Source organism: Vulpes lagopus, chromosome 24, assembly GCF_018345385.1.
Source record: "Vulpes lagopus strain Blue_001 chromosome 24, ASM1834538v1, whole genome shotgun sequence".
NCBI lineage: Eukaryota > Metazoa > Chordata > Mammalia > Carnivora > Canidae > Vulpes > Vulpes lagopus.
Genome location: NC_054847.1, coordinates 58,630,171 through 58,653,290, shown reverse-complemented (window position 1 = coordinate 58,653,290; position 23,120 = coordinate 58,630,171). Strand labels below are relative to the sequence as shown.

Genomic DNA, 23,120 nt, shown 5'->3' with positions numbered 1-23,120 from the left:
GGACGGGGAGCCAACGGAGAAGAACAGGGGAGCTGACGAAGGAGGATGGGAGACCCGGGGAGAAGGACCAAGGACTCAGGGGGAAGGGCCACAGGATGACTCTGCCCCCATGACACTGTGACAGGATGACCCGGCTCTTAATGTCATTGATTTTTCTCTGTTGTTTCACCTTCATGGAATCCCTTCCTGTCTGTAATTTTCTTCCCTTGCCTCTCCTAGGCTCATTTTGTGTGCTCTCTCTGGGCTTAGGAGGTGTGGGGCCCCAGTGCCGGCACCTGCTGCATCACGCCCCCCTGAGCAGTGTCCTGCACACTCTCCTGTGCTGTTTCATTTTCACCCTGGTCACTGTTGGTTTTTTCCCTTGGAGATCATGCAGAAGGGTGTTATTTTCTGAGTGTTCAGAGATTTTCCTGTGGTCTCTCTTACTTATATCTGGGGTGAGCTCATGAATCAGAAACATGGTCAGCAAACACATGGCGGTTTCCACCTTTCAGCATGTGTTGAAGCATGAAGTGGCTGGGAGTCAGTCTGTCCTCATGGCTGTCCCCTAGGCGGGTGAAAGCAGTGTGTGCTCCGCTGTGGTTGGCTGCTCTGGAAACGCCTGACGGGCCGGTGGTTGATGGCATGTTGTGGACGTGTGATGTCAGCCACAGACAGAAGGTTCTGGACTCCCCTTTCAGCTCCTGCAGGGTTTGCCAGCTTGTTGGTTCTCCTCTGTGTGCTGCACGCAGCCAGGCAGTCGCAGGATAGCAGCCCCTCCTGCTTGCAGGTGACTAACGTGCATGTGGTCTCACCTTTTATTTGGATCCTGCCTGTGCCATTACATCCATGCCCAGGTGGGGCTGAAGACACCCAGCCAGAAGGGGGAGCCCGGCTGATCCCTGGGACTGTCTACTGCGCCCCCTGCCCCGGGCACGGGGTAGACACCCAGGCCCCCTTGTGGCCTCCACTGTCCCCACTGGGCTCCTGTCTCGGCCTCTGCTGACTCCTGTGGTGGTGGATGGGGTAGGGCACCAGGGTCTGAATGTGTCTTTCCACGCTGCCCCCTCTGGCCTCTGGAGAGCAGGGTCTTGGCTTTCATCTGTGGCAGTTGCGGTATAAACAGAGCAGCTGGGGCTCGGGCCCCATGTGCCCCTTGCCCCATGGTGTGTCCTCACATGGTGTCACATGTAGAGATACACACCCACTTGTGGGAGCAGAAGGCCACACGTGTCTTCTGCTGTTTGGAGGCCTTGTCTGCCTAGGTGGGGAGCCCCGTTTTACCATGTCCTCCGTGCCCCAACTTGCAGGCTGGTGCTGGGTGCACAGGTGAGGTGTCCCCGGAGCCCCAGTTGAGTCAGCTGTGTATCACATGCAGAGTGCCCACTGCCGGTGGGCCCAGCCCTGGTGCCACAGGGGCTGAGCAAGCCACACCCAGGCTTGCCGGAGGGAACGTGCCCGAGGGAGTCAGGTGAACTGGGGCTTGGACGAGCCAGCTTTAGGAGGGGACGGGTGCTGGTGCAGCCCCAAATTGGATCTGGGAGACAGGGGTGTGGACAGGGCCTCAGGCAGCACCTCGGTCATCTTGGCTCAGCCCCTGCCGCCCCCCACTATCCCTGAGTTCGTGCTTGAATCCTTCGCACACGGAGGTGCCTGGCGGTTGTCTTTCCTGGTCTTTCCTGGTCCAGGGCTAGCCTCGTCTCCCACCGACCTCAGGCGGCCCAGCGTCTGCTCTAGGGCTTGGCCTCTGGAGCTCTGAGCTCCTGAGCAGTGCGTGGCCTGCTGCAGCTCCCGGAACACGAGCCTCAGGCACGGCCCACAGGAAGGGCTGTGAGTGGGCTGGTGGCCACATGCGGTGCTCAGCTGCTGGAGGAGCTTGTGAGGACTGCTGTCCTTTAGGGAGCTGTTCCCATGTTATCCATGGACACATCTCCAAGTTCCCTGGCCACAGGAGCTGCCATTTCTGATGTGGGTTCCACCCGGGGTCGGCCTGCTTGGGAGGGCGAGCTGGTCATGGAGGCAAGTGCCTTTGCTGAGCTCAGTTTTTAGTCTGGGGGAGCCCACTCTGTCCCAGGCCCTGAGCCACATCCCGGCAACAGCTTCGGACCACCGTCCTCCCAGCTGCGTGCTCACCTCTCCACCTGCCTCCCTGGAGGATGCGCCAGCCTTTGCTGGTCCTGTCAGGTCCAGTGTGGGGTCCTGTTGAGGCACCTCCTGGACAGCGTTATCTGGAGTCACGTCTTGCTGTCTGCTTTCCTGGTTTCTTCAGGTCAGGGACTCCCGACACTGGAAGGAGGTCAATGAGCAAGGGCACCTCCCGGACAGCGTTATCTGGAGTCACGTCTCGCTGTCTGCTTTCCTGGTTTCTTCAGGTCAGGGACTCCCGACACTGGAAGGAGGTCAATGAGCAAGGGCTGAGCACATAAGGTTCCCAGAGGCCAGTGTGGGCCATCAGCAGCAGCCAAAACCCTTCCACAGATGAAGGGGCACAAGCAGGTGCTGGGCAGAGTGCAGAGCAAGATCCATTCCTGTAAAATGACAGAGGCGCAGACAGCGCACGTGTGCGTGTGTGACAGGTACCCCAGCCATCAGGGATCACAGCTGTGGACAAGAGCAGGACACACTCATATATTACAAATGCAATTTTAAAATCATGTTTTCTAAAAAAGCGAGGCCCTTGCTACGTTGATGTGGATAAGAAATGACAGTAACTCAATGGTGCAATCGACCAACTGATGGACTTGGCCGTTACATTGCAGGCTGGCACCCTGCCCTGGTCCTGGCCCCGAGGACCCGGTCCTCTCCCTTCGTGGTTCCGTGCCTGCAGCCCATCCTAGAGACTGAGCTACACATTTCCGGGGGATGAAACAGGGAGAAATTGTTTGATAGGCACTGACGGGTGCTCTGTGGTGGCTCCCACAGGTGCTGTGGACCCCTCTGCTCCTCCCTCTTTCTCCCACCCAGCTGTTCTGCTCAGGCTTCTTGGCTGACTTCCTTCCAATCGATCCATCTTTTGTTTTGCATCCAGGTGAACGAGGAAGGGCCGGGGTTGACATGCAGATGGTTTCGTGGGTGCCCATGAGGGTTCTGCCCACTGCGTGGGGAGGGGGAAGGGGATGTCAGGGGAACAGCAGACTTGGGCCCAGGCAGACAGGGCAGGCTGTCAGGTGCAGCAGACGCCCTGGGTCGGGGGCCAAACATGGACACAGCTGTGGGACCCCCCAGCTGGGAGCAGATGAGCCCAGGCAGCTGTGCCGGGAGCCACGTTCATTGGGTCCCAAAGTATTTTTCCTGTGCAGCCACAAGGCAGAAATGACATGAAACAAGATGTGTTTCCGACATGAGGAAATGCTTTCTTCAGGGCATCCCAGTGTCACCTGCCTGGTTCCTTCCTGTTCTCTTGATTTTTAAAAATTTTGCTTTACAGTCACCCTGGTTGGTTCATGAGTTCACTTGGTGTTTGTTCCATCCTGCACAGGCAGGTGGGTGCTCCAGGTGGCTCCCGGGGTCTCACGACACCTGCAGCCCCCGATGCCCAGGAGGGTCTGAGCTGGGCATGTGGGCAGGACGCTTCCTTGGCCACCACCAACATCTGAGCGACTATCAGGAGGAGCAACTGTTTTCTGCTCCACCCCTTTGTTGCCCTGTCACTTACTAACCAAAACTAAGTAAGAGTGATTCACTTTCCCTCCTGAGTCTTCAGTTAGGTTGCACTGCTAGCTCGCACTTTGGCTCTTGGGTGCTTATGTCTGCTAACCTAGAAAAAGAATGAGTGACCTGTGGGTGAGAGACAGGACCTACAGAGAACATTATAGGAAGGCAGTGGGGTAAGTGGAGGGACCCTGGAGGCCAGTGTCCTGTCCCCGTGCAAGCTCCTGGGGCCTAGAGCCCTCTTCTGCAGGAGTGGTGGGGACACACAGGCATGAATGTGGCCCCGTCAGAGAGCACCCTGCCCTGGACTTCCTGTAAGTGCTCCAGGAAGCTGCAGTGCACCCCGCTCTCAGTGGCCCCAGGGCTTCCCGTTCCCCGCACAGATTGTTTGCTCACATGTACACAATATACATATTTCCCTGGTCAGGTGGCATAAGTTCTGAAAATCCATACTGCTGAAGACAAAGGAGGTGGTGGTCACTGGCTGCCCCCTCCCTGAGCCCACCCACATGACACAAGGTGACCAGGTTGGAATGCTTCCTCAGAAGGGGACATGGAATGCTGTCACCCAGGAGAATGTTTTGGATTGTTACGGTTTTTGTATTGAGATAAAATGCCCATAACATTGATCATCTTAGTGACTTTTTAGTATAGGATTCAGTAGAATTAAACATACTCGTGCCACCCTCACCGCCACCTCACCACCACCCATCAGTTCTTTCCATCTTGCAAAACTCTGTCCCCCTTGAAACATGAACCCCTGCCCTGGCGTCACCCCCGCCCCCTCCCCCCGCCTTCCATCCATGGGACTGTGACTCCTCTGAGTATTTCGTATTCATGGGACCTGCAGTGCTTGTCTTTCTGGCTCATCTCACTGAGCACAGTGTCCTTCAGGGTCACTCACGTCATAACAGGCATCAGGAGCACCCTCCTTTTAGAGGCAGAATAACATTCCATTTTGTGGTTACAACCACATTTGGGGTTGCTTCTAGTTTTTGGCGATTAGGAATAAGGATGCTGTGGACATTTCCCTAATTATCAGTGATGATGTTGAGCGTCTTTGAATGTTTCGTGGTGATTTGTGTATCTTGTTTGGACAAGATGTTTCTAAATCTTTTGCCTCTTTTTTTTAAGATTTTTTATTATTTATTTTTATTTATTCATGAGAGACACAGACTGACAGAGAGAGGCAGAGACACGGGCAGAGGGAGAAGCAGGCTCCTCGCAGGGAGCCCAGTGTGGGACTCGATCCCAGATCCCGTGATCACAACCTGAACGGAAGACAGGTGCCCAACCACTTAGCCACCCAGGCATCCCTCTTTTGCCTTTTTATGTTATTGTTTTGTCATAACCATAACTGTGTTTTCAATTGAGAAATGGTGGACATACATTATATTAGTTCAGGTATACAGTTAGTGTATAATATGTGTATACCAGGTTTACAGGAGTTATTTGATATTTGCATATATTGCAAACTCTGCCCATTTCTGAATTGGGATCCTGTTATTGAGTTTGGGGCATTTTCTGTATTCTGGATATAGATCCTGATCAAATATGCGAATTGCAAACGTTGTCTCCCATTCAGCCCATTACCTTTTCACTCTTGATCACATTTGTGACGCACATTTTTAAAATTTCCAGAGTTCAGTTTGTCTTTTTATTCTTGTCGCCTCTGCCTTTGGTGTCACATCCAAGAAATCATTGCTAAATCCAGTGTCCTGAGGCTTTTCTCCTGTGTCTTCTCCTAAGTTTTATAGTTTTAGGTCCTACATTTAAGTTTCTGATTCATTTAGAGTTAATTGTCATGTGTGGCATTAAGTCGGTGTCCAACTTCATTCTTCTTCTGTGGATGTCCAGTTTTCCTAGCACCATTTGTTGAAAAGACGCTTTTTACCCCACTCACCACATCCATGGGGGCTTGCCCACGGGCTCTCCATCTGCCCCAGGGGTGGATCTGCCTTTATCCCGGTGCTGTACTGTGTTGACTAATAGAGCTTTGGGGTTACTTTTAAAATCAGGAAGTGTAAGTCCTCCAGCTTTGTTCCTTGTTTTCAGGATTATTTTGGCTGTTGGGATTTTTTTTAAGACTCAGTATGAATTTCAGGATGAGTATTACTATTTCTACAAAGAAGCCATAGGATTTTGATAAGGATTCCACTGAATCTGGAGAGCATTTAGGGTAGTACTGACATTTAACAACATTAAGTCTTCCAGTCCATGGTCATGGGGTATGTTTCCATTTGTTTATGTCTTCATTTCTTTTGGCAGCATTTTGTAGTTTTCATTGTACAAGTCTTCACCTCCTTGGTCAAGTTAATTCCTAAATCTTTTATTCTTTTTGATGAGATTTTAAGTGGAATTATTTTTGTAATACTCTTTTTAGATCATTCATTGCTTGTGTAGGAAAACTGCTTTTTGTGTACTGTATTTGTGTCCTGCCTCTTTGCAGAATTCATTTATTGGCTCTAATAGCTTTTTTATGGAGTCTTCAGCATTTTCTACATGTAAAATCATATCATCTGCAAACAGACTTAATTTTATTTTTTTCGTTTCCAATTTGGATTCATCTTGTAGCTTTTTCTTGCCATTTGCTCTGGCTAGAAATTCTAGTGCTATGCTGAATAGAAGTCAGAGAAGGAGTCGATATTGTCTTCCTGCTCTTAGAGGAAAAGCTTTTTTCCCCACCATTGAGTATTCTATTTGCTATGAATTTTTCATATGTAAATTTTTATGCAGAGATAGTTTCCTTCTATTCCAGTTTTGTTGAATATTTTTCTAATGAAAGGGTGTTGTATTTTGTCATAAGCTTTTTTGCATTTTTTATAAATTTATTTTAAATAAAAAAGCTTTTGCATCAGTTGAGATGGTCATGTGTTTTTCCCTTCATTATGTTGATGTGGTGAATCATGTTGACTTTTGCGTGTTGAACTGTCCTCACATTCCAGGGGGAAATCCGCTTGGTCATGGAGTATAATCTTCTTAATATACCTCCTAAATTCTGTTTGCAAATATTTTGTTGAGTACTTTTGCATCAGTGATCATAAGGAATATTGGTCTGTGTCTTTGTCTGGCTTTGGTATCAGGGTGATGCTGGCCTTAGAATTAATTAGGAGATATTCTCTCTTTTTTGAATTTTTTGAGAAGTTTGAGAAGGATTGGTATTATTTCTTTTTAGATGTTTGGCAGAATTAACCAGCGAATAAGTCAATGACCATCTCACCTGATGCAAAAGCTTTTTATTTAAAATAAATTTATTAAAAAATTTTTTAAAAAATTAACCAGCGAAACGGTCAGGTCCAGGACTGTACTTCCCCCCCCCCCCAAGGAAATACAAAAGATTTTATTTATTTTAATTTATTTTTTATTGGTGTTCAATTTGCCAACATATAGAATAACACCCAGTGCTCATCCCGTCAAGTGCCCCCCTCAGTGCCCGTCACCCATTCCCCCCCACCACCCCGGGTCCTCCCCTTCCACCACCCCTAGTTCGTTTCCCAGAGTTAGGAGTCTTCCATGTTCTGTCTCCCTTTCTGATATTTCCTACCCATTTCTTCTCCCTTCCCCTCTATTCCATTTCACTATCATTTATATTCCCCAAATGAATGAGACCATATAATGTTTGTCCTTCTCCAATTGACTTATTTCACTCAGCATAATACCCTCCAGTTCCATCCACGTTGAAGCAAATGGTGGGTATTTGTCATTTCTAATGGCTGAGTAATATTCCATTGTATACATAAACCACATCTTCTTTATCCATTCATCTTTCGATGGACACCGAGGCTCCTTCCACAGTTTGGCTATTGTGGACATTGCTGCTATAAACATCGGGGTGCAGGTGTCCCGGTGTTTCACTGCATCTGTATCTTTGGGGTGAATCCCCAGCAGTGCAACTGCTGGGTCGTAGGGCAGGTCTATTTTTAACTCTTTGAGGAACCTCCACACAGTTTTCCAGAGTGGCTGCGCCAGTTCACATTCCCACCAACAGTGTAAGAGGGTTCCCCTTTCTCCACATCCTCTCCAACATTTGTTGTTTCCTGCCTTGTTAATTTTCCCCATTCTCACTGGTGTGAGGTGGTATCTCACTGTGGTTTTGATTTGTATTTCCCTGATGGCAAGTGATGCGGAGCATTTTCTCATGTGCTTGTTGGCCATGTCTATGTCTTCCTCTGTGAGATTTCTCTTCATGTCTTTTGCCCATTTCATGATTGGATTGTTTGTTTCTTTGCTGTTGAGTTTAATAAGTTCTTTATAGATCTTGGATACTAGCCCTTTATCTGATAGGTTATTTGCAAATATCTTCTCCCATTCTGTAGGTTGTCTTTTAGTTTTGTTGACTCTTTCTTTTGCTGTGCAAAAGCTTCTTATCTTGAAGTCCCAATAGTTCATTTTTGCTTTTGTTTCTCTTGCCTTCATGGATGTATCTTGCAAGAAGTTACTGTGGCCAAGTTCAAAAAGGGTGTTGCCTGTGTTCTCCTCTAGGATTTTGATGGAATCTTGTCTCACATTAAGATCTTTCATCCATTTTGAGTTTATCTTTGTTGAGAGATTATTGATCACTGATTCAATCTCCTTACTAGTTATAGATCTATTCAGGTTTTTTATTTCTTCATGATTTGGTCTTGGTAGGTTTTGTGTTTCTAGAAATTTGTCCATTTCACATAGACTATCCAATTTATTGGCATGCAATTACTCATAGTACTTTCTTAAAATCCATTTTATTTCTATAGAAATGGTAGTAATGTCCCCACTTTTATTTCTGATTTTAGTAATTTGAGTCTTTTTCCTTAGTCCATTTAGTTAAAGGTTTATCAATATTGTTATCTTTTTGAAGAACCAATTTTTTGTTTCACTGATTTCCTCTATTGTTTTTCTGTTCTGTACTTTGTATATCTCTGCTCTAATCTCTATTATTCTCTTTCTTCTGGTAGCTTTGAACTTAGTTTGTTCTTATTCTTCTAGCTCCTTAAGTTGTAAAGTTGGGTTGCTAATGTGAGATGTTTCTTGGTTTTCATGCAAGCATTTACAGCTATAAATTTCCTTCTTAGCACTGCTCTTGCTGCATCCCATAAGTTTTGGTATATTGTGTTTTGTTTTCATTCATATCTAAGTTTTTATCTAACTTCCCTGTGATTTCTTCTTTGATCCATTCGTTGTGATAAAGTGGTGTTTAGTTTTCACATTTCTGTGAATTTTCCAGTTCTCTGTTACTGATTTTTACTTTGTCATGTTGTGGTCAGAGAAGACACCATGCATACAAGATATCTTTTAACATCTATTGAGGCTTAATCTGTAGCCTGACATTTGGTCTGTTTTGGAAAGTGTCACATGTGCACTTGAGAAAATCGAGTATGCTCTTCTTGCTGGGTGGAGGGTTCTACATGTATGTATTAAATCCACTTGGCTTATTGCATTAAGTCCTCTATTTGCCTACTTCTCTCATCTGGTTTTTGTATCCATTATTATGAGAGGAGCACTGAAGTCTCCAGTTGTTACTCTAGAACTGTTTCTGCCTTCAGTTCTGTTGGGATTTGCCTCATATATTTTGATGGTCTGTCACTAGGTGTGTAAATGTTTGTAATTATTATTATCTTGCTCCACTGAGCCCTTTATTAGTATATAATGTCCTTTGTCTTGAGTAACTTTTTTATTTGGAGTCTTTTTGTCTGACACTAGTAGAGCCATTCCAAAGGTTACTATTTTCATGGAACCTCTTTTTCCATTTGTTCACTTTCTGTTTGTGTCATTGGGTCAAAAGTGAGTCTCTTGTTGAGAGCATATTGTTGGATCATGTGTTTTTATTATTATCCCAATCTGTTCTTTGATTTGAGAGCTTAATTCATTTACATATAAAGTACTGGTAAGAAGGGACTTAACTTCTGTCCTTGTGCTGTTTGTTTTCTATACACCCGATAACTCTTTCCTCCCTCATTGCCTGCATTCCTCTCTTCAGTTAAATTTTTTGTAGTGAAATATTTAAATCCCTTCTTAATTTCCTTTGTGTCTGTTCTGTAGCTGTTTTCCTGGTGGTTACCATGGAGATTACATCGAACTTCTTATGGATATAACAGTCTAAACTTAACTTATAGCAACAGAATTTAAGTAACAAAGCATAACAGTTCTACAACCCCCATCTCTTGTAGTTGTCAGTTACATTTTTATACATTGCGTGACCAGAAACATAAACTGATAATTCTTGTAATAGTATTAGTCTTTTATGTTATGTAGAAGACAAGATTTGAAATTACAAACCAAAGTTACAATAATACCAGCTTTTATTTTTTTTTAATTTTTTTATTTATTTATGATAGTCATACAGAGAGAGAGGGGGGGGGGCAGAAACACAGGCAGAGGGAGAAGCAGGCTCCATGCACCGGGAGCCCGACATGGGATTCGATCCCGGGTCTCCAGGATCGTGCCCTGGGCCAAAGGCAGGCGCCCAACCGCTGCGCCACCCAGGGATCCCTAATACCAGCTTTTAGACAAATAATGTTTATCCTTTAAATATATTAGTCTAAACCATGTGGTAACAGTAAGAGCAGCTACAGGCTGTTGTTAAAATAATAGCTTTTGTAATAGCCCATGGACTTACCTTGATTTGGATCTTTATTTCTCACATGGCTTCAAGTTACTGTCTAGTTGCCTTTCATTTCACCTGCAGGACTCCCTTGAGTATTTCTTGCCCAACAGGTCCAGTAATACAGACTCTCTCAGCTTTCATTTATCTGGGAATGTGTGAATTTCTCCTTCACTTTGCAAAAACATTGTGCTGGATACAGGATTCTTGGTTGACAGTTTTTCCCTTTTAGTTCTTTGAGTATATTAGCCCACTGCCTCCAGGCCACCAGTTTCTGATGAGAAATGTAATGAGAGATTAACGATCACCTGATGAGGCTCCTCATATATGGTGACTCCCCTCTCGCTGCTTTCAAGAGTCTTTGTAAAGTTTGATTGTAATTGTCTAGGTGTGGATCTGAGTTCATCTTAGAGTTGGCTGAGTTTGTTGGATGTTTATATTCATGCATTTCATCAAATTTGGGAAGTTTTTGGGCATTATTTCTTCCACTATTCCCTCTTCCCCCTTTTCTCCTTCTGAGAGTCCCATGATGCACATGTTGGTTTCCTAAATGGTGTCTCAAAGTTTCTTTCAGTTCTTTTTTTTTTTTTTTCTTTTCTTTCTTTCAGTTCTATTAACTTTTTTCTCTGTTCCTCAGACAAGATAACTTTTGTTGCCAAGTTCCAGGTTCCCTGATTCCTTCTACCTATTCATATCTGACCATGAATCTCCCTAGTGATTTTAGAATAGTTGCATTATAATATTTTCAGGCATATGACAGTGGCTCAACAATTATATGCATTATTAAATGGTCACCACAATAAGTGTAATTACCATCTGTTATTATAAAAAGTTATCAGTATTGTTGACTATATTCCCTACACTGTACTTTTCATCAGTGTTACTTACTTTATACCTAGAGGTTTATAATCCTAATCTCCTTCACCTCTTTCACCCTGTCCCCTACCCCTCTTCCCTCTGGCAACCACCAGTTTTTTCTCTGTATTTTAGGACTCTTTCTGGTGCTATTATTATTGTTATTGATTTTGGGGGTTTTGTTTTCTTTTTAGATTCGACATGCAAGTGAAATCATACAGTGTTTGTGTCTCTCTGATTTATTTCACTTAGCATAATACACTCAAGATCCATTCACATGGTTACAAATAGCAAGGTTTCATTCTTTTTATAGTTAAGTAATATTCTGTTGTATGTATATACAGCACATCTTTATCCATTTATCCATCATGGACACTTGGGTTGCTTCCACCTTGGCTATTGTAAATAATGCTGCAATAAACATATGGGTGCCTATATCTTTTCAAATTAGTGTTTTTGTTAACTTTTGTGTATAAGATCGTACTCTAGTTTCATTCTGTTGCATATGGCTGCCCAGTTTTCTTGGCCTATTTATTGAAGAGAGTATCCTCTTTACCTAGTATATATTCTTGTCTCTTTTGTCATTAGTTGACCGTATATGTGTAGGTTTATTTCTGGGCTCTCTACTCTGGTTTTTTGGTTTATGTGTCTATTCTTATGACAAAACCATACAGTTTAGTTTACTAGAGCTTTGTAATCTAGTTTGAAATCAGGGAGCATGATGCCTCCAGCTTTGTTCTTCTTTCTCAAGATTGCTTTGGCTATTTGGGGTCTTTTGGGATTCCATACGAATTTTAGGGTTGTTTGTTCTATTTCTGTGAAAAATGCCATTGGAATTTTAATAGGGATTGCATTGAACCTATAGATTGTTTTAGGTAGTATGGACATTTTAACAATATTAATTCTTCCTATCAATGAGCATGGAATATCTTTCATTTATTCATTTTTGTCTTCTTCAGTTTCTTTCATCAGTGTCTTAGAGTTGTCAGTGTGTAGGTATTTCACCTTCTTGGCTAAGTTTTTGCCTAGGTTTTTTTATTCTTTTTGCTGCAACTGTAAATGGGATTGTTTTCTTAATTTCCCTTCCTGCTAGTTTGTTATTAGTGTATAAAAACCTGATAGATTCCTGCATATTGATTTTGTATCTTGCAACTTTATTGAATTCATATATTCTAATAGTTTTTTTGTGGAGTCCTTCGGGTTTTCTATATATATTATCTTGTAGTCTGCAAATAGTGATAGTTTTACTTCTTCCTTCACAATTTGGATGCCCCTTACTTCATTTTTTGGTCTGACTGCTCCATCTGAGACCTCCAGTACCATGTTGAATGAATCTGGTAAGTGGACACCCTTGACTTATTTCTGATCTTAGAGGAAAAGCTTTCAGCTTTTCACTATTGAGTATAATGTAAGCTGTGGGTTGTCATATATAGCCTTTAATATGTTGAGGTATATTCCCTACACCCACTTTGTTGAGAATTTTTATCATAAGCAGATGTTGGACTTTGCCAAATGCTTTTTCTGCATCCATTAAGGTGATCATAGGATTTTTATCCTTCGTTTTGCTAATGTGGTCATCATATTGATTGATTTGCAGAGCCCAAACCTTCCATGCATCTCTGAAATGAATCCCACTTGATCCTTTTAATGTGTTGTTGATTTGGTTTGCTAATATTTTGTTGAATATTTTCACATCTATGTTCATCAGAGACATTGGTCTCTGATTTTCTTTTTTTGTAGTGTCTTTGGTTTTGGCATTAGGGTAATGCTGGCCTTGAAGAATGAATTTTGAAGTTTTCCTTCCTCTTCTATTTTTTGGAAGAGCTTGTGAAGGACAGGTATTAGCTCTTCTTTACATGTTTAGTGGAATTCACCTGTGCCATCTGGCCCTGGACTTTTTTTTTTTTTTTCAGGGTTTTGATTACCAATTCAGTTTCATTAGTAGCAGTCTGTTCAGATTTTCTATTTCTTCCTGATTCAGTCTTTGAAGATTCTAGGAATTTATCCATTTCTTCTAGGTTGTCCAATTTGTTGGTATATAATTTTCCATAGCAATCTCTTGTAATCTTTTGGATTTCTGTGATGTCAGTTTTAAATTCTCTCATTTCTGATTTTATTTACATGAGTCGTCTTTTCTTCTTAATGAGTCTGGCTAAAGGTTTATCAATTTTTTTAATCTTATCAAAAAACCATCTCTTAGTTTTATTGATCTTTTTTTTCAAAAAGACTTTACTTATTCATGCGAGACAGAGAGAGAGGCAGAGACACAGGCAGAAGGAGAAGCAGGCTCCATGCAGGGGGCCCGATGTGGGACTCGATCCTGGAACTCCAGGATCATGCCCTGGGTCGAAGGCAGGCGCTAAACCGCTGAGGCACCCAGGGACCCCCTCACTGATCTTTTCTATTATCTTTTTGGTCTCTACTTCATTTATTTTCACTCTGATCTTTTATTACTTCCTTTGCTAACTTTGGGCTTTAGGTTTTTTAATAGTCTTTTTTAGGTGTAAGGTTAGATTGTCTGAGACTTTTCTTGTTTCTTGAGGTAGGCGTATCTATAAACTTCCCTCTTAGAACTGCTTGGGCTGCATCCTAAAGAATTTCAACTACTGTGTTTCCATTTTCATTTGTCTCCAGGAACTTTTATTTCATTTGATTTCTTTGTTGATCCTTTGTAGCATGTTACTTAGCCTTGACATGTGTGTGGCTTCTTCCATTTTCTTGCATTTGATTTCTAGTAATACCACTGTGGTCACAAAAGGTGCTTGATATGATTTCAATCTTCTTAAATTTACTGAGACTTGTTTTGTGACCAAATATGATCTGTCCTGGAGCATGCACCACATGTGGTTGATAAGAATGTATATTCTTTTGCTTTGGGATGGAATGTTCTACATATATCTGTTAGGTCCATCTGGCCTAATGTGTCATTTACAGCCACTGTTTCTTTATTGATTTTCTGTCTGGAATATCTATCCATTGATGCAAGTGAAGTGCTAAAGTCTCCTACTATTATTATTAGTTTATCCCTTTAGAATGTTGGTAGTTGCTTTATGTATTTAGTTGCTTCAGGTTGCATGCATGTTTGTGATTGTTATATCCTCTTGTTGGACTGGTCCTTTTATCATAATGCAATGCCCTTCTTTGTCTCGTTATAGTCTTTATTTCAAAGCCTAGTCTGTTCAATATAAGTACTGCTATCCCAGTTGCTTTTTTTTTTTTTCTTTGCTTCATTAGCATGGAATATCTTTTTCTATCCCTTCTCTTTTTATCTGTGTGTGTCTTTAGATCTAAGGTGAGTCTCTTACAGACAGCATATAGATGGATCTTGTTTATTGATCCATTTACCCCATGTCTTTTGATTGGAGCATTAAATTATCAATAGGTTATGTAATTACTGCCATTTTGTTCACTGTTTTCTGATATAATTCTGTTCCTCTCTTCTTCTCTTGTTCTCTTCCCTTGTGATTTGATGACTTTCTTCAGTGTTATGCTTGGATTCCTCTCTATTTTTTGTGTATCTATTTATTGGTTTTTGGCTTGTGGTTATCATGAGATTCATGATATATGTATAGCATATATACAGCAATCTATATTAAGTCAAAAGCACTCTAAAAAATAATTTATGGATATGATGTATTTTATTTTGTGTATCCCTAAGTTTTATAGATATAATTTATTTTACCTTTGCTTGTTAATATTCATACTAGTTTTGTAACTCATTAATATACTACATTTACTGTGTTTTTGCTTTTTATCTGTGAAATTTTTCCCTTTCATAATTTTTGTACTTCTAGTTATGGCCTTGTCTTTTCCACTTATAGAAGTCCCTTTAATGTTTCTTATAAGGCCAGCTTAGTAGTTAGGAATTCTTAATTTTTGTTTGTCAGGGAAACTCCATCTCTCCTTCAGTACTGAATGATAGCCCTGCTGGACAGAGTGTTCTTCTTGTAGGGTTTTATCCTTTCAGCACTTTGACTATAGCCTATTACTCCTCCCTGCAAAGTTTCTGCTGAAATATCAACTGACAGTCTAATAGGCTTTCCTTTTTACGTAGCTAGTAGCTTTTCTCTTGCTTGCTTTTAAGATTCTCTGTTTAACATTGACATTCTAATTATCATATGTCTTGGTACGTAACTCCTTGGGTTCATCTTTTTGGGGATCTCTCTGCTTCCTGGACCTAGATCCCTTTCCTTCTTCAGGTTAGGGAAGTTTTCAGTTATTATTTCTTCAAATAGGTTTTCTATCCCTTTCTCTATCTCCTCAATCTCCCTCTAAGACCCCTGTCCCATGAATGTTAAACACTTAGCCCTTAACCTGTCTCATCATTTAATTTTTTCCTTTTGTTGTTGTTCAGCATGGGTGCTTTCCATGACTGTCTTCCAGACCATTGATTGATCCATTCTGCATCCTCAAATCTGCTATTTGTTTTCTCTGATATAATTTTCATTATACTTATTGGATTCAACTTTTTTTTTTTTTAAGATTTTATTTATTTATTCTTGAGAGATAGAAGGAGAGACAGAGCCAGAGACACAGGCAGAGGGAGAAGCAGGCTCCATGCACCGGGAGCCCGACGTGGGACTCGATCCCGGGTTTCCAGGATCGCACCCTGGGCCAAAGGCAGGCGCCAAACCGCTGCGCCACCCAGGGATCCCGAATTCAACTTTTTTAATACTCTCTCATTACTAAAGTTCTCAGAATTCATCTACTCTTTTTTTCAAGTCTGGTGGGTATCTTTATGACCATTACTTTGAATTCTTTATCAAGTAGGAAGGTGGTTTATCTTCATTTCCTTAGGTCCTTTTCGGAGGTTTTGTCTGATTCTGTGTTTATTTCTATGTATTAGATCCATCAGCTATGTCTCCTGGTCTCGAAGTGATAGACTCACGCAAAAGATGTCTTTTGGGGCCATAGTCCCCTCTGGTCACCAGAAGCATGTGCTTCAGGGTTGTCCCCTGGGTGGGCTGCTGGGAGTATGTTGGTAGGGGGAGCTGTCCCCCATCCTGGGGCCAGGAGTCCCTGTGCAGCAGTGTCCGTCCCAGCTGGGGCTACCCACTGGGTGTGGCAGGTGGAGGAGTGCCTGCCAAGGCCAGGCAAGCAGGACCAGCAGGTTAGATGGAGAGTGCCAGTAGTGGTGCCTGGCCAGCTAGGCTGAAAGAGGGCAAGAACAGTAGTGTCCATCAGCACTTCCATTCCCAAAGAAAGCACCTGCAGATTCCTGCCCCTGCAACACATGCCCTAAAATCTGTCAGTAAGTCTCCCTTCCGTATACTCCAGGCACTTCTCAGACTGTTGCCTCTGTACTGGCTCTGAAGCCAAGTGATACAGTACACTAGCCTTCCAAAAGCAGCCCTGCTCTCCTGGAGTTAGGCTCCACTGGTTTTCAAAGCTCCCGGGGTTGAGCCTTGCTGATTTTCAAAGCTAGACATCAGGAGGGCTCATCTTCCTCGTACAGGGTCACCCTGGGGGCTTGATGCCATCAGTCCTCAGGGAGGACCTCTGCAACTGTGATAGCCATCCTGCATGTGGGTCATGTGCCAGGAATTTGTTTCCTGACTCAGTCTTTGCCCCTCCTGCCCTTCTTGGTGTGGCTTTTTCTTTCTGTCCTTGGCTGTGGAAGAGTTGTCCTGCTAGCCTCAGGTTCTCGGGTTGAGTTGCCTTCTGTGTGGTGGATGCCTTGTGTGTCTGTGGGAGGAGGTGAGCTCAGACTCCTCTACTCTCAGCCCCACGGTCTCAGGGCATTCATGTTAACGTCTGACCAGTAGATCTGACATCAGGTCTTTTTTAGGGACAGATTCTGTAGAATTCCCTTTTTCCTTTCAATGGGCCAAACTCCCTGTGCCTTGTGATTTTTTGGCTGAACACGGCACATTCGAATCTCCTGATGTGGTGACTCTGGAAATCAGACTCCCCTTCCCCACCCCCCTTTTCCCAGGCTTTGCTGTTTTGTTGTCATCATTCTTTGGATGGTGGCAGGCTGTCTCTGTCCCGAGGATCAGCCCAAGGTGCAAACTCAGTGTCTTCTGGGGTCTTCTCTGAGCCTTCCCTTGGGCAGGCACCATCCGTCCTAATTTCCCACGTGTGCAGCTGTTTCTGAATGTCCTAATACGTGGCTCCCAAAGGGGAAAAGTGAGAAACCACAGGGGCATCAGGGGGCACTCGCCCTCTCAGTGCCATTGCAGTCACGTGCGCTGGAGCCAGAGGGGCGACAGCAGTGGCGGCAGCCTCTGTATCTGCACCTGTGTGGTCAGAGCACAGACTCTGCTCTTGGAAGGACAGGGTCCTTTCTGCCCACCTGGCGTCAGCAGGCAGCTCCTGAAGCACGTGCACAGCTGCCTGCTGCAGGGCTGAGTAGCTGCCCCTGTGCTCCAAGCTAGAACAGACCAGAATTGGCTCCTTCTGCTGGACAGTTGCAAGCCTTCAGCAGACTCTACTGTCCCAAAATAGTCCCGCAAGCCAGGTTCTGCCCCTGCAGTGGTCGCTGGGGTCGGGGAGAGTCCTGGTGCTCCCTGAGCTGCCCTCGTCCCAAAATCCAATCAGGCGCTTAAACTTTCCATCTATTGCAGTTTCTTGTTTCTTCCTCGTACCTTTCATTCATTTTGTCGACTGCCGGTGAGTGGTTCTGGAGAGTTGCAGAGAGCTAACTTTAGGGATTGGACTTGAACTCTTGGGCCAGCTCGAGTGATGCAGGATCACTGCGGACTCAGTGAAACGACTCAGGAAGTGTCTCTGTAGCATCCTGGAGGCTGAGACCTGCTAGGCATGTGGGTGAGAGTCCTGGGAGTCCATGGAAGCCAGAGGTAACTGTGGTGCTCAGTGCCTGGGAGTTTGGCAGCCCGGGGCCCAGCCAACAGGTGGGCCGCAGAGAGGCGGGCCGGGGCCCCCCCCTCCACTCCTGTGCCCCGTCCTGATCGTCCCCTCCGCTGTTTCAGAGGAGGCCGAGCAGGGCAGCTTCGGGGCCGGCTCGCTGTCCCGCCGGAGGAAGGCCCTGGCGCTGCGGGAGGACGGCCCCCGCCGGCGGACGCACCTGCACATCGGCCTGCCGCACGACTTCCGCCCCGTGTCCTCCATCATCGACGTGGACATCTTGCCCGAGACGCACCGCCGCGTGAGGCTGTACAGGCACGGCTGCCAGAAGCCGCTGGGCTTCTACATCCGCGACGGCACGAGCGTGCGCGTGGCCCCGCAGGGCCTGGAGAAGGTGCCCGGCATCTTCATCTCGCGCATGGTGCCCGGCGGCCTGGCCGAGAGCACCGGGCTGCTGGCCGTGGACGACGAGGTGCTGGAGGTGAACGGCATCGAGGTGGCGGGGAAGACGCTGGACCAGGTCACGGACATGATGATCGCCAACAGCCACAACCTCATCGTCACGGTCAAGCCGGCCAACCAGAGGAACAACGTGGTGCGCGGCGGGCGCGCGGGCCGCCCCTCGGACGGCGGGGCCAGCCGCCACAGCCTGCCCGCGGCCCCCGCGCTGCTGCGCCTGCAGCCCGACGACGTGGACAGCGACGACGAGCCCGACGTGGTGCTGGAGGGCGTGCTGGGGCCGCGGCCGCCCCCCGCGCCCCGGCCGCCCGCGCCGCCCGCGCCGCCGCCGCCGCCGCCGCCGCCGCCGCCGCCCCCGCCCCCGCCGGGCAGCCAGGCGCGGGTCAACGGCGCAGGCGCAGGCGCAGGCGCAGGCGCAGGCCCCGGGCCCGGGCCCGGCAGGGAGGGCCCCGCGCACCGGCTGCTCAGCTCGCTGCGCGCGGACCCGCGCCACAGCCTGGCCCTGCCACTGCCCCCGGGGGCGGTGGAGGAGCACGGCCCGGCGGTCACGCTGTAGGCACGCAGGGATCGCCCACGGCCCGTGGTCCGCGCCGCCTCCGGGCCCACCCCGGGCTGCGTCCTGCCGCGGTAGGTCCCAGCACTTTCCCGAAACGGCAGAAAGGATCTGACTGCGTGCAGAGAAGATTTCATCTAAAAATTTCTTAAAATACTTTTATGAATGAAGCTTTAAAATTACTTTTTAAATATAGTCGAATTTGTGTTTTTAACGTGACTTGTGCAAAAACGACCTGTCGAGTCCGCACCGTTTTCACTGCGCTCCGGCGGACTCGCAGAGCCCGGTCTCTGACCATACATACCAGACCTTTAACAGGTAGGACTGTGAACAGTGAATCTCAAGTCCTCACATTGTTTACGGCTCTACTTCAGATAGCCCAGTGGGTGCTGGACTCTCAGGCATCCCTGGAAAAAAGACCTGGTGTGAGACCGTCCGGCGGGGCCTGCAGGTGGCCAGAGGCGGCTTGTCCGCAGCCGCGAGGGCAGACGCCACCCCTGCCGGACGGCGCTGTACGCTCAGCGATGCTTCTCTGACCGAAGGCCGACACAGGTAAAAACTAGTCTTGTAGACTGATTGAGGGCGATTTTTGAAATATTGTCAGCAGAAAGGATGGATCCACCTACCACAAACCCCAGATGCGCCTTTGAAAGCTCACAGTCATTTGGTTGCATAGTTTCTATTATCTCTGTTTTTAAATTACAAGTCACGTGAAAATTAATTATTTTTTGACACATTAAATTCACTGTCACTTCCTTTTGATCTTCCAGAAATATTTTATATATTCAGTAATTTTACCAGTTTTACATGAAGTGTACTTTGTTTGAGTCCACTGTCGAGGAGAAAATGTTACACTTATACTTCGAGAACTTTGACCAAACAAAGCTTTCATATAAATACAGGTAAAAATATTTTTCCAGGATGCCTTTCCGGGAGACTAGCAGTGCTTCTCCTGTGGCACAGCAACCCCTGCTGGTCGGTGGCAGAACTGTCCTGCTGCTAACAAACGGAAAACCCTGTCAACATCTCCATTTTTCCTGAATTCGTTAAGTGTAAAAGCAAATTATTTTTCTTTTGCAAACTATTTATTGGGCAGAAATAGCTTTTATTGAGTAGTTGTGGTCTCCTGCACCTATGTTTGATGTTATTATTTGTATACCATGATCACTGTTGGTTTTATTCCTAAGCAAAGGGAGGACCAGAGATGCTCTGCCTTTGAGCTCTAGGCAGAGTCCAAATGCACCCAAACTTACGGGCTCCAGTGAACTGTATGAGCATCTTTTTTGGCACCTAAGCAGTCAGAAGTGGGTTTTTTCTTACTACAATAAGTATAGAACCAAAACTCTAGTGCTACTTACTATCAGAAATGAAATGTTCTTTTACTAAGTTATTGCTGGTTATTGAATATCTTGTTGAGTAACTGGATCTGTTACCAAGAAGGAACGTTATATTTCTTACCATGTTTTAAATTAAGTAAATGTGAATAATTTTTTAAAGAAAAAAAGAAGAAGCCTCCTCAGACTTGTATGCTGTTGTTCATAACTTTAGGAATTCTGAATTTCTTGGAACAGCTGCTTCAGTGTATTTTTGTACCATAATCTTCTGCCATTTTCTTTTTAAAACAAAACAAAACAAAAAAAAAACTATGTTGTATTACACATTAAAGTTTTCTTGGTTTTATATATCAAAGAATAAAAACTTTTTCTTTGCATTTAATATTTTTCACTTGTATTCTAAATGTTGGAGAGGTTAGCGGTGTTGGTGATGAGCAGAAACTCATCCCTCAGAATGGAATGCTATTTAGCAAGAGCCTATCCTGTGCCATGTTTCCACTTAATCATCACACGTAGCCAATAGCATGATCCCCATTTTGCAGAGAGAAAATGGACTCAAACTCAAGCATGAGTAGGGCATTTCAAATAATGAAATTATAGTTGTATTTGATGGGAGATGGATGCATCTTAGATCTAGAAACTTCTTTTTAAGTCCTTTTGAAAAAGGTTTTCCAAATACTTCCTACACATCTCTCCCTAAATATGCCCAGGTTTGCAAATTTGCCATTCATCCTTTCTCACCCTGACATTATTAAACATACGTACGATGCATAGCATCATGAGTTCTCCATTCAGTCATTACAGACATTCTGGTGACATAAGCAACCACCAATAACTCCTGGAAGAAATGTGCTTTGTACAGGCATTCATCAACTTAACCCTGTCAGTGACTTTACAGTTTACAGCTGGGAACACTCAAACAACTGGAGTGTCCCTCCACAGTCTGAAGAGATGGCACTGAGCTGGTGATGGCAGAGATGTAGATCTCCCTGACCTGGTAATCCACATTGTCAACCCCAGGGCCTATGCTGCCCTTCAGAGGAGCCAGCCTGTCAGCTGGGCAATGAGGTTAGCCATGAATCACAAGTTACATAGCATCTTGCAGTATTAGACAAAGTGATCATATGTGGGCAGTGGGTCTCATGGCAAGTTGCAAAGATACCTTAAAAATGCTGATTGTTATTCTACCAAACATTTAAAGAAGAAATAATACTTATCCCACTATGGCTATTTCAAAAGATAGAAATGGAAGGAATACTTCCAAATTCATTCTATGAGGCCAGCATTACCTTGATCCCCAAACCAGACAAAGACTCCACCAAATAGGAGAATTACAGATTAATATCCCTGATGAACATGGATGTTAAAATTCTAAGATTCTAGCCAATAGGATCCAACAGTACATAAAGAGGATTATTCACCACGACCAAGTGGGATTTATTCCCAGGCTGCAAGGGTGGTTGAACACTCGTAGAACTATTGATGTGCGAGATCACATCAGTAAAAGAAAAGACACGAACCACATGATCCTCTCAATAGATACAGACAAAGCAAGTGACAAAATACAGCATCCATTCCTGATCAAAACTATTCAAAGTGTAGGGATAAAGGAAGCATTTCTCAATATCATAAAAGCCCTTTATGAAAAGTCCACAGAGAATATCATTCTCAATGGGGAAAAACTGAGAGCCTTTCCCCTAAGACCAGGAACACGACAGGCATGCCCACTCTCACCACTGTTAGTCAACATAGTTCTAGACGTCCCAGTCTCACCAATCAGACAAATAGAAATAAAAGGCATTCAAACTGGCCAAGAAGAAGTCAAACTCTCCCTCTTTGCAGATGACATGATACTGTACATAGAAAACCCAAACAACTCTGCCCCAAGATTGCTAGAACTCCTACAGCAATTCAGCAGTGTGGCAGGATATAAAATCAATGCACAGAAATCAGTGGCATTTCTATACACTAACAATGAGACTGAAGAAAGAGAAATTAAGGAGTCAATCCCATTTACAATTGCACCCAAAAGCATAAGATACCTAGGAATAAACCTAACCAAAGAGGTAGAGGATCTGTATCCTAAAACTACAGAACTCTTCTGAAAGAAACAGGAAAAATATTGATGCTCATGGATTGGAAGAATAAATATTGTGAAAATGTCTATGCTACCCAGGGCAATGTACACATTCAATGCAATACCTATCAAAATACCATGGACTTTCTTCACAGAGTTGGAACAAATAATCTTAAGATTTGTGTGGAACCAGGGATGCCTGGGTGGCTCAGTGGTTGAGCAAGCATCTGCCTTCAACTCAGGGCATGATCCCGGGGTCCTGGGATCAAGTCCCACATCAGGCTCCCTGTGCAGAGCCCGCTTCTTCTGCCTGTATCTCTGCCTCTTTCTCTGTCTCTCTCATGAATAAATAAATAAAATCTTAAAAAAAAAAAAAAAAAAAAGATTTCTGTGGAACCAGAAAAGACCTTGAGTAACCAGGGGCATCACAATGCCAAATTTCAAGTTGTACAACTTGTGATCATCAAGACAGTGTGGTACTGGACAAAAATAGACACATAGATCAATGAAACAGAATAGAGAACCCAGAAATGAGCCCTGAACTCTATGGTCAACTAATATTTGGCAAAAGAGGAAAGAATGTCCACTGGAAAAAGACAGTCTCTTCAATAAATGGTGCTGAGAAAATTGGATAGCCATGTGCAGAAGAATGAAACTAGACCACTCTCTTACACCATACACAAAGATAAACTCAAAAATGGATGAAAGATCTAAATGTGAGACAAGATTCCATCAACATCCTAGAGGAGAGCACAGGCAACATCCTTTTTGAACTTGGCCACAGTAACTTCTTGCAAAATACATCCACGAAGACAAGAGAAACAAAAT

The 23,120-nt window shown here is 44.7% G+C and overlaps 1 protein-coding gene across 1 annotated transcript in view; it reads left to right on the top strand.

Annotated features, from left to right (window-relative positions):
- PARD6G (par-6 family cell polarity regulator gamma) overlaps positions 1 to 21,493 on the top strand; it is an 82,169-nt gene extending 60,676 nt beyond the window's left edge. The window contains exon 3 of the mRNA XM_041739501.1: positions 17,995 to 21,493. Within this exon, the coding sequence (XP_041595435.1) occupies positions 17,995 to 18,884 (890 nt within the window). The 3' untranslated portion in view covers positions 18,885 to 21,493. The remainder of the gene's footprint in view (positions 1 to 17,994) is intronic.
- Positions 21,494 to 23,120: the final 1,627 nt, after the last annotated feature.